At 40.6% G+C, this 12,681-nt stretch overlaps 1 protein-coding gene across 1 annotated transcript in view; it reads left to right on the top strand.

Annotated features, from left to right (window-relative positions):
* Positions 1-525: 525 nt before the first annotated feature.
* Positions 526-12,681, top strand: part of LOC131993476 (contactin-associated protein-like 4) — an 84,706-nt gene continuing 72,550 nt past the window's right edge. The window contains exon 1 of the mRNA XM_059359409.1: positions 526-706. Coding sequence (XP_059215392.1) covers positions 622-706 — 85 coding nt within the window. The 5' untranslated portion in view covers positions 526-621. The remainder of the gene's footprint in view (positions 707-12,681) is intronic.

Raw genomic sequence — 12,681 nt, 5'->3', positions numbered from 1 at the left:
ATGGTCATTTTAATTCCTGTCTGCTCTCTCAGTGGGATACTTTGAATTGATTTGCTGTGACTGAGTCACCGTGCTGGGGATCCCTTGCGTGACCACCGGACCTGAACTGCTGCATTACATGATGACAAACAGACTGTGAGCAGCAGCCCGGAGCCTAATGGGACCTGAGACGACTCTTTCTCAAACACAGTTAGGAGCAGAATAGTGTAGCCTGCTGTGGGTTTTTGGAGGTTTCTGGCAGGGCACAGGGTCTTCAAGTCCTTTTAATGACTGAAGCTGCTTTCACTGGAGCTGTGACAGTAGTGAGAGTCTCTCTCTCTCTCTCTCTCTCTCTCTCTCCTCTCTCTCTCTCTCTCTCTCTCTCCCTCTCCGTGTCTCTCTCACGCTCTCTCTTCCTTCCCCTCACTCTGCAGAGTGCAGCCAAACAGAAAGTAGCCTCTTGCCTCTGCTGTCATCGCCGTGGAGCCAGGCGGATGTTCGTGAGCGCTGCAGACACAGAAGTGCAACATTCAGCAGGGATCTGGAAAGTGTGGAGGAGGAGTGGAGTAAAGAGGAGAGGAGAGGCACACTGTCTCCCTCCTTCACCCGTTGGGCTTTTCTGCAGCATCCTTCCACTTCATCATGGATCCCTGGAGTAAAAAAGTCTGGGGGATTATTACGCAGGTCACCCTGATACTTTTCAGCTTGAACGGGGCAACACGAGGAGGTGAGTGCAGAGAGATTTCTATTTTAGGTTGTGGATCTCCTGCTGAGTGCTGATAAGTTTACATTTATCTCAAATGTTTGAAGAAGTGTTGCTCCAACTGTTAACTGAGATCATTCAGGTATTTTCTCTCTTGTAAAAACTTGTTTGTTGTGAATTTAGAAAGACAATGAGTCTTTTTCTTAAAGGCATTCAAATTCAGGGATCTCTCATGCACGGCAATATCTCATTATTGATTTCTTTTTCATACATTTTATGCATGGATTTCCATGCACTGCTCTTCAATAGGGGCAGTGGGAATCAATGTAGGATGCATGTGGGTGCAGAAGGTGAATGAGAAACACTTTCTTCTCACTCGGCATATTAAACAGTTGCCCTTGAGCAAGGCACTCAAGCCTCACCTGCTCCAGTGGAGCTGCTCGGGCTGCATGCTGAAGTATGATTGCATGAATGTGAAACAGGGCATCATTCTTATTAGATGAGGTTTTTGCAATTTCATTATTTATGATTTATTTCTTCTAAGAAGGTTTGATGCTGATGCTAGGGTTGAAAATGCATTCAGTATTATTCATAGAGGATAAATCTGACCAGTTCACCAGTCTCTGGTTTACTGCTGTTCAAAGCAAACTTTAGACCAAAACTGTGATTCTTTTTAATGTTAACTTTGTATTTTTTTTTCTGTCAAATTGATTTTTCTTCTAATTCTTTTTCATGGTGGAGTGTTTTTCAAATCCTGACAAAGTTTGCTTTTCGTGCAGTTTAGAAGAAAATAAATAATTTCACATTTGTGTCCAATTTCACAGCATATTAAACTTTACAGAGGATTGATGGTGATTTATGCACAGCATGGAAAAAAAGCAATTTTGAAAAAAGTTCTTAAAAACCCTGACTCACAAAAGCACACAGCATGATTTCTGGGTCCATGTGGGTTCTTCATCATATAGTGTGTTGATGAAAATGTCAACGGAGGAAACATTTTACATAGGAGCTGTTTGCATGTGCCAAACACTGGCCTACCAGTGACAGTTCTGCTAACAGAGTCTAATAAAGCGGGTGTCAGAGGGTAAATGTTTATTTGGAGCTGTATTAGAATGTATTCTGAGTCAACATGCCTGGGCAAATAAGATTTATTAAACATTTGTGGAAATCAAATACCACCAAGGGATTGAGTGTGGGCGGAGTGGGGACAGACAGATAAATGGTAGATATTACCACGTCAGGTTTATATTCCCCTTGACAGACAACTGCTGCTGGAGAGAAACACACTGACATTATGGGCTTTCAAAGAGTAAAATAAAGGAGATAAAGAGATTTCTTTCCCTAAAGGAAATGGTTCGGACTCAGCAGAGTGCCTATCACAACCCATAACCAACAGAAAAGAAAATGCGTCTGTCTCTCTCAAATCAATAAGTACTGCTTGAAACCCTTTTTAGCCCTCTCAGAGAGCAAACATACAGTACATCATCCACTTTATAATCTCTGATGCCCGGACCTCTAGCCACATTTTATTTGACTTTGTGTTAGTGCTGAGCCACTGCCACAGGCAAGGTCTAACTCGAGCTATTTGTCAGAGTGAAGGAAGGAGGTAAAACTGCCGTGAGAGGGCAGATGTTTCTGTTTCTGCAGCTGGGCACAGTAAACCTGCTCAGCACTAAGGCAGCAGTGGACTTATTTAGGGCAGGCAGTGGGTGGAGTGGCTTCAGAGGCCATTCTGTGACATGTTGCGTGAGCACTGCGATGGCTGAAGTCTTCATAAAGAAACAAAAGGTCCAACAGAGAGCAAGAAGACGGCACATACCACCAACGCTGCATAATACTCTAAATGCTGAAGTTAAACAAAAGAAAATGCTCAGTAGTTACAACTCTGGATCTGGATTTGCTCCGCACCTCACATTTATGTCCAATACCAATGTTAAGTGCACATGAAGTAAGTGTTTTGCCCTGTGGGCCTAATATAGAAAATGTTGGCACAAGATGTAAAAAACAGGGACTGAATGTATTATGAGGTTTGGAGAATCATCAATATTGATATTGCTGTTGGTCAATGGGATAGGGGAACTTTTTACAGTGATCTATTGTACAAACTTTTAAGTGACTGAGAATCGGTCCCACCTATAGACATCAAATTTGTAAGATGATGCAGAAAATGTACAGAATTTAGCAACCAACTACAGTATATGGGTGTATTTTGACAACTTTTTCTTAACAGGGTCCCTATAGGCACAAAATATGATGAAGAGACGAGATTATGTTTTTGGAAAAAGTGGTGAAAATGGCTGCAAAAACAATGAAAATGAATAAATGTCAATAGTAATAAAAAAACAACCTTTGCTGAATCACACTATGACATCTACACAAGACAATTAAAAGCTGACATTCAACAGAAACATTTGGAGAGGAGAAAATGAATCATGAAGCAAAGTCATGTGACATTAATAATGCAGGTGAGGGGAGGGACTGGAGCATCCAGACATCTCAAAAGGTGGGCGTGTTTGTGTTTCAAGCCACAACTTTCAGCACTCGGGCGAGTAATTGTTGAGTGATTAATTTTGATCGACAAAACATTTACCATGGAACAGAAAAACCTAAGTTTGCCTTTAGAAAACATTTCCCTGCATTAGACACAGACCTGGAGAGAGTCAGAGAGCTAAGAGGCTAATTGGATATGTATAGGAATGTCTGTAACCTTTCACTGCAGGTCTGAAGGAGAAACAGTTACTGCAACTCATTTATCCAAACCTCTTCCTGCAGGTATTTGTTGCCTAGCAATACATTACCAAACTGAATGACACTGGAATTAATTATCCTTATTTAATTATCAGCAACAGCAGAATTAAAATGGTAAAAAGGAGTGCATTTATATAATGCTTTCCTGGTCTATCGACCACTCAAAGCACTTTACAACACATGCCAGCATTCCCCCATTCACACACACACATTCATACACTGATGGCAGACGCTGCCATGCGAGGTGCCAACTTGTTCATCGGGAGCGGTGAGAGGTTCAGGGTCTTGTTCAAGTACACTTGACTGTTTGTAGCAGTTCAAATGCTGGACTCGAGGAAATCAGGTTTTAAACACAAAGGGCGAGCTTGAATAACATAAAGCTGATGGTAGAAACAACGGTGGTGGAAAAAGCAGAGGGGGCAGGCAGGAAAAGAACACAAAAATAACTGAAGCCAATATGTGTAGAAAAGGAAAACAAGCAAATAAATGCAGATGAATTGAGGATGAATCATAGAATGCATTGAAATACACAAGAGACTAATTAACTAACCAAAGACAAAAAGAAGGAGGTTGACTCAAGACATGTCATATGAGGAAAACCCTTCAGGAGGAGCCAGGAATCAAAGCAGTAACCTTCCAATTACCAGCTGACCGCTCTGCCTCCTGAGGCATGTCTTTGTTGCATTTGTTGTGAGATTGTTACAAGTGCTTTCATTTTTTCTATCCATCAATTTAGAAACATTTCAGTTATATACAGTCCTGCGTTGAATTTGGGCAAAAAATAACACGACTTAAAACTTTCGTGCAATGCATATGGCAAAATCATATTTTGCGTGCTTATGATACGCCAGTCCGTCCCCATGTTTACTCTTGTATAAGTACAAGTAAGTCTTGAGTATAAAGCACAAAAGCTGCACTTACGGAGGGTAGGAGGGGTCCAACAAACCCAGGACTCAGGAAAACAGAGTTTGTGTCCCATGTGAAGACAAAAGTAAACGATGATTTAAAAAAAACAAAAAAAAACTTCTTTGCATCACGTTTTTACGTAACTTCCAGTAGTCACATTCTCCTCATAACTGCATCGCTTCAAGGATTTACTTTTTTATACTATTGTTAATTATGCCTAACGCCTGGCGATATTTGCCCTAAACCTAGAGAAGTGGTTTTGTAGCCTAAATTTAACAAAACTGCACCCTTTTTTTCTTACAATAGCAACCTTATGATGTCCTGTCCTGTTAATTTTGGAAGTGCTCCTGTGCTTATCAAATACACGCAAAATTGGATTTTGGTGCAGGCATTGCACATAATTTGGAAGTGTAAAGTTATTTGTATGCAGATTGGTGAGACCGGGTTACTATGTCAATGACTAAGACCTTAAATATAATTCTGATGATATTTTAATTCTGGTAAAATGAATAACGTTTGTAGATATTTGTATCCTTCTGGACCAAAGTTGCCTCCATGAACACAGTGCGAATTTGTGTGCATTTTATTCCATTTGTGCTTGCAATTTGTATATAATTCTCATCTGACACACCAAAGCAGCAGCTCAATCATCACCAGTGACTACCTTCAGGTGCATTCTGCGAATGTAACAGAGCTCAGTTGCTGTTTAGTGGTTGAATTTCTTTTAAATCACCAAGTTTAGGAAAGATTTGTTGCATAAAAATGTACTTTAATGAGGTTGATCGTGGAACAGCAAAGTAGAGAGAGCTGAGCAGGACGGAGAAACCAGCAGAAGCTCTGAGCAGATGTTGAGGGAGGAGATGTACACTGTATGTGTTAACATCCGTGAAGGTGCACTGTGGAAGTGTCATCAATTAAGTGAGGAATCATTGTATGATTATAGCATGTTTAGACATCCTCTTCTTCTGCAGTCTTTAAAACAAAGTGTAGTTCTTTCTCCAACCACATGCTTTTCTTCTTCTAACCCTATGCACCTGCTCTTTAAAAGGTGCACAATTTTTCAGACAAAATAAGCACGAACAAATTCTTTGAGCCTTTTAACTCCAGCAGAATGCACAAACATGGATCTCCTGCAATTATCTGCACAATGCTCCATAATGCAAAAGCAATAATGAGAAACACTCCTCACTGCTGACATGCAGAAAGTGCTTCTGTGTCTGTTAGAAAAAAATTCACACACAACACTCAAACAGAGCACGAGACGCTTTTGGTACTCTCTGTCCCTCCAGTGTGGTTGCACAAGTCCTACGTTAGAGTTTTATCTATTCTCTCAGCTGATTTGGAGTCAGTGGAGTGGGTTTTAATCGCAGCCTAATGACAGATAATACTGCTGCACTCCTAACCTGTCTGCCCGTGCACATGAATCTGTGGGCTGGAGTTTGTGCACAAGCATGCGCATAGAGATAAGGAGCGAATAGCCACATGTGAACATGGTGAGAGGAGTGTACGAGAATGCTGAGCAGAACTGTGGTAGTGTTTTTGAGTGTGTGCACATAATGCTTATAATCGTGGTTTGTGTGCCAGTGTGTGCACATGTTATGTTCAGATAACGGATGACTCACCACTCACAGTCACCAGTCTCCAAGGAGGGAGGTTCTCAAGTTAAAACTAATGTGTCAGCTGGGGCTGCATCCAGAGAGAGAAGTGTTGTCTCTTCTTGTGTCAGGTTCATTCTGAAGCGGTTTAGAGGTGGGACTCATGATGGATGCTGAGCTGCAGGTTTTGGTGTGTTTGGTTATTCAGCAATACACTGCAGTTGTGGAATGAAATGAATGGATAGAAGTATCGTTTATTTTTGCTGACCATTATAAACACAGTGCTTTTAGCTGAAGATTTATTCTTGACACATGGGACAAAAACACACATTTTGTGGCAGTTGATAATGGTCAATCCATCCATCTATTTTCATCCATTTATCTGGTGGTATTCCTGTGGCAGCAGGGTAAGCAAAGCATTACAGAGGCCCTTCTCCCTAGTAATGTTTTCCAGCTCTAGGGAGCCCTGATGCTTTCCTAGGTGATATGGATATAAATTAGAACATCATAGAAAAGTTTATTTATGTCAGTAATTCAATTCAAAAAGTGGAAATAACACATTATATAGATCTGTTACACACAGAATGAAACATTTCATATCTTAATTTATTTAATTTCTTCTAATTAAAATGAATATGGCTTACGTTTAGTGAAGACCTAAAATTCAGTGTTTCAAAAAAAAGTGTATATTACAAAAGACCAATTTTAAAAAGTATGTTTCATATGGAAATGTTGGCCTCTGAAAGCACTCAATACTTGGTTGGGGCTATTTGAATTAAACTACTGGAAATGGACTTTCCCATGATATTCTAATTAATTGAGATGGACCTATATATAACCTCTCCAACATGTTCTGGGTCTACCCTATGGCCTCCGACTAGTTAGAGCTGACCCTCACCCCTTTCAATGTAAGGAAGTGCCTCTACTCTGACTTCCCTCTGGATGTCTGAGATCTGGATCCTTTTTAAGGAAAGCTCATGGAGGAAACTTCTTTGGGCCATTTGTACCCACAATCCCATTCTGTCTGTCATTACCCAGAGCTCGTAGGATTGGTGAAAATCAAGAGCTTGCCTTCTAGCTCAGCTCGCTCTTCTCCACAACTGGTACAACCCCCACATCAATGCTGACTTTTTCTCTTTCTTATTTTATAATAATTGAAGCCTTTAAAGGATTTTTGAAGGGAGGTTACTTACTTACTTACTTACTCGCACTCAATGTATTAACTGCAGTAGATGATGGTCTGCACGTTCTAAGTTTGGAGAACCAGGCTTGTGCTCCAGGCAGGAAACAGACTGCGGACGGGGACTGTCACAAAACTTATTTTAACCACCTAAACGGTAAAAAGGCCCACCCTAAAACTCACAGCTGTTTCATTTGGCACTACTTTTTCTCAACCATGGAACTTCCATGTTCCTATGCATAAGTGTCACAGACCGGCTGTTTTGGTCTGAATCAAACAGGACCAAGTTCCACTCATGGCAGCAGCAGCTCTTGGGTCTGCTTTACAGTGTACACAGCGGCAGCACCAGGTAGCCTGGGCTAGTTATTTGGGCTTTATCTTGGAGTCTAGGTTTCACAGAAGTTTCCCCTCTCTCTCTTTCAGTCCATTCAGTCTCCATCTGCAGAAGTTCTTCTGTATGCTCCAGGTCATAAAGATATATTTTCAGCCCATATTGAACAGAATTCCATCATCCCTGTCACAATCACTTATTTTTATTTTCTTGTAGGCCTATTTGTTGTCTCATACAAGAAATAGCTCCTTGATTTGGGCCAAAAAAGCAGATATGGGGTCCTTATGCATAGGAACATGGAAGTTCTACGGTTGAGAAAGAGGAGTGCCAAATTAAATGTGTCTATGAATAGCAACAAAAATCGGAGCGCATCTGGTTCTCCACAGACCATAAACTACTACACGGAATGCATTGACTGTGGGTACATATACAACCTCACTTCAAAGAATTATGGTTAGAGTCCATATATGGCAGCTAAAACCTGATAGGAACAAGATTAACATTGATTAAATGCAGCGAAGTTGTCAGAGCAACAGAAGTACAACTATATACACATAAAGATGAGCATTGATTGAAGGAGCTAAAGATAAATCACCCAGTTTCAACTTCTCTGTAATCCTGTCTTGGAGCACAATGCATTTCAACATATCGCTCTTTCATTTAATGACATCTGCATACTTTTGTGGTCAAAAGGAAATTGACAGAAAATAAACACAGCAGAGATCTCACCTGTGAGGGAGTGAGAAGAGAAATCCAGGCTTTTTCCTGCTGAAGTGTTCTTGAGCAAAACTCTGAATCCAAAACTCTGGCAGATGTAAGCTTGCATCAGATGGATAAGACTGTTAGAGAGTATTGTCAAGAATGTGATTATTAAAAGATAATAAAAGTGCTTTAAATTTTGTGCCATGTCATCTTCACTCTATCCCTCTTTGATGGTGTCTGCACATAGAGCTCCTTAAATCAGGGCTTTTAGATTTACTCCTTTCAGAAGATAATATTTGCTGTCATTCATACCTCTTCAGTTTGTTCAACCACAAAAAGAAATCCATCCCTGTCGCCGTGAAGCTTTAATTTGGTCTGGTTTGAACTTTCTGTGCTTGGGTTGAGTCGAGTGTTTCCTGTCAATCATTCTACACGGGAGGAAAAAAAGTCTCAGCTGGTAAAAAAAAACCAAAAAACTCTTGCATCTTGTAAAGTTCACTGTGACATCTGTGTCTTCCTCTTTAGACATTTTGATTAATTTAATAGAGTTCAGCTTGACAACAAAGAATTTGTATTTTAAAAATGTTAGTGTTAAAACGATTAAGACAAGTAAACTACAAACATGGGTTATTTATGACGGGAAGTTGCTCCCTCTGCGATTTTCCTTCAGGTTTCATCAGTGATGATGCAGCTTAATATTTGGTTCATTAGATTGTGTTTGCTTTTTCTTGATGTATAATGTCACTAAATCTTTGCTGTTCTTTAAGGCTAAATAATTTGGATTCTAACTGCAATTATGTTGAAATGAATGAATTGCAGTTTCATGATTCACAGTATTGGAGAGAAATAGCATAATCATTCATGTTTTAATTGAGAAATATATAAAAGAATCATGGTGTGATTTTCTTCAGAAAAAGTATTTAAAATACCAGGAATAGAATAGGACATGAAGCAAAAATAGTTGAAAAAAAATATCATATTGAATTAAACAAAGATTGCACCTCCTGCTATTGAGACTAATCCATATTGCATTTTCAATAAAATTTGGATTAGTTTTCTGCTCTACTGTTCTATTTTTTTTTTAAATGTCTCTGTGATGTCCATTTCAAACAGAAAATCACCATTTAATATTTCTCAATGAGTTGCATGTCTTGAGAGGAACATAAAACCTCTGAATATAATCTAATTAGTGTGAATATTTTGAGCGTTTCCCTGCGAAAACCCCACACTGTCCTTTGTGATTCATGAGACTGGAGCTAGTGCTTGTGACAGCCGAGATGAAGAGAGTGAGAGGAGGCAGAGGAGAAAACCTCTCTCATATTTCCTCTTTAGTGTCATTTATGAAAATGTGTGTTCAGAGAAGGGGAGCCATGAATGCCATCTGATGAAGTCAAGGCTACATTACGGCAGCAGCAGCCCATGGGGGTAAACCTGTAACCGTCAGTCAGCAATCAGGATTCATGAACCCAGGGACATGTGGTTAACTGGAGCCGGCTGTCTATCCATCTGAGTTTGTGACCCATTGATATTTGCTGAAGGCCAGTCCCTTTGGTGATCTGGCTCCCTAAACACAAACTCATTCATCACATGGCCCTGTCAGCACCTCAGATGACTTGAAGTTGCTTTTAAGCTCTGCTCAGTTCACGCTGCTCTGTCACTCTGCATTGCAGTGGGTCCTGGTTTGCACTGAAGAGTATCAGCACTTCAGCTTTAAGGACTCACGCAGTCATGGTGGAGATCATCCTCGCTGTTGAATTTTTCTTGAGCAAGGCTTGAGAGAACAAGGCAAGCTACAGGAGTGTTTATCTGGTATCAGATGTGACCACTCAATGAAGGATACAAGTACAAAAGATTAATATCAAGGTGACATTAAATGATTAAAGTTATAGATAAATCATAATGGCTGTCAATCCACCTCTTTTGAAAGAAGAGGAAGAATATTATGTTAATAAAGAAGATGATGGATTTGATTATGACGACGACGAAGAGGAAGAATTAAGGGGGGGGGGGGGGGGGGTGGGGGTGGAGAAATATGATAAGAATGGTGATGATTAAGATGATGATAAAGAAGATAAAGAGGTAGAAGAAAAGGAGTAGATGATGATAGAGTCTGAAGATGGTAGTGATGATAATGATGATTGTGACGATGAAAATGAAGGGGGAAAAGGAAGAGGAAGAGGAAAGAAATAGAGGGTGAATATGAAGATGATTAAAGTACTATGAGGCAATGATGATAAACTAAGTGAAGAAGACAACTAAAACTGCCCAAGGGCAGTGGTGCATTTACAGGCTGCTCAGTTGGTCCCTGTTCAAGAGTTTAGAAGTGGTTCTTCCAACTTTGGTGTGTTTGTGAGCTTTAAGTCGTAATGTGGAAACAACATGGATGCTACAAAGAAGTGTTTTATTGCTTTGTGTGCTTATTCAAGATTGTGATAGCTGTTTCCAGTCTTTGCAATGAAAAGAAAAGGAAACAGATCAGGTGAGGAATGAAATAAGATCTGGAAACTCATATTTTTGACCCCACATGAATGCAGCAAATGCCTTATCTTGCATTGTTGATAACAGTGAATATGTGTTCTCTATCATCTTACATATTTCATTTGTACGGGGAATGACCTCCCTGCTTGTCAGGGTACGTGGTCATTTCTTTAAGACACACCGGCTTGCACAGCCACACCCCACCACCATCCTATGGTAAAATTGAATGATAGAGAGTGTATGGCTAGCAGCTTTGTTTCCACTTACTGGCAACAAAGTGGTGAGTTAGGTGCCTTTCTACAGACAGCCTCCATTGTTTGCTGTTCCCTTTCTCCGTGTTTGTTTCTGCCCTGTCGCTGGTAAACCCAGTGACAGTGCTTCTGTTAAAAAGAGCTTCCTGGTTGCGGCAGGTGATATCCTTCCCCGGCATATTGCTTGCGGTTCGTGAGCTAACGTGTTCGGAGGGATTCTAGCACAGATGAAAGTCGGCTAGTGGTAATAATGTTACAGCCCTGTTATGGTGTTTCTCCCTGTCATTTCATCTGGTGCTGGTGGTTGCGTTCCATTGCTCGGGGCTTCGTGGGCTAATGAGCTCCAACCTGCAAGTGTTCCTATGACATGACTCCATGCTGAGCACAGACCTAGTCAGCTAACAGCGGACTTGCTGATTGCTAGCGGGTTAGCAATGGTTGCTACTATCCCCTTGTTGCTAGGGTAAACAAGGAAGTGCACTTCTGGGTGGCTTTGGAGTATGGCAGGCTCCCAGGGACATTCTTGTGTGGGTTGTGGAGTTATGGATGGCCTGTGGTGGAGGTCATATGATGATGATGATGATAAAAAAGGATAAAGGATCAAACATGATAATGATGATGGAAATAACTAAGAACAAGTCAACATAGAAGAGATGGGGTAGGAAAAGGAAAAAAAAATCAGTGTCACTTCAATATATCTTCTACATATCCCTTGCTACACACATTCTCTGCTCTACACATTATAAATGTATTGCCTTGCTCAAGTAGATGTAGCAGACATTATGGGTGGCTGTGTGCTCCTGTAGCTGCCTGGAATTTAACCAACAACCAGGTGGAAAGGGATTAATCACTGACATTTCTACATTTTGGCTGAACCTCTATAAAATCTGTCAAAATATTATCACTGAAACTGTTAATCTATTAAACTAACCCACAAATGTTTCTTCTTTTCTGCTTTTTCCTTTGGTAAATGAGCATGACTCTCCTTTGGTCAGTCCTGCGCATATTTTTCCATCAATGTGCAACTTCTGTATGATTGACTTGTCATTTACTGCCACTCATGCATTCAGAATTCAGCACACAACTCATCTAATATTTGAAAGTTGCCACAAACTACTTCTGAGGCCTCTGGAGGAGGCCTGGGCATAACTTAACAAAACATCTACATACTAGAGCCGTCTCCATATTCCTTTAGACTGTAAATGGCCATCTGTTTCCTCTTACACTGCATGCAGCCACCAGGGATAATCAGATCAGTTGTAGTTCCTTGGTAAATGTGAGTGCAGATGACATGTTATTGGTATTACAGACTGTGGCTGACATTGAAAACCGCAGGACAAAACTGAGTCGAAGCCAGAACTTTAAGATGCAACAGAGATAAGGTATCTGGCAAGCACTTTAATGACTGAGTTAATGAGATGGAAGAGATGGCGCAGAAAGAGCAGAGCACACCTGCAGTTTCCTTCAGTGTTTCTCAGACATTTTCCCTATTCACCTCATTTATGGCCAGGGTCAGCTACAGAACAGCAGCCCTGCAGCTGGCACTGATTCAATAACAGATCTGCAGTTTACAGTTGTACCTGCTGTGGCATCAACAGACTGATAATATTGGTTACATTTATTATAGCTCATATCATTTCAATTGTTTGTTGTTTTGTTGTTTGTGTTGCGGCTCTCATCCCGCTCTGTATCATGCATACTAAGTACACTGAGCAGAAAACACCAGGGGATTGTTTGTAATGATCATAAAATCTGTCAAAGCGCTGACAGCCATGGCTGCAAATGCACTCACTGAGATGATTAAGCAT

Source organism: Centropristis striata, chromosome 20 (assembly GCF_030273125.1).
Source record: "Centropristis striata isolate RG_2023a ecotype Rhode Island chromosome 20, C.striata_1.0, whole genome shotgun sequence".
NCBI classification, from domain to species: Eukaryota; Metazoa; Chordata; class Actinopteri; order Perciformes; family Serranidae; genus Centropristis; species Centropristis striata.
This window is presented reverse-complemented; position numbering and strand designations above follow the sequence as displayed.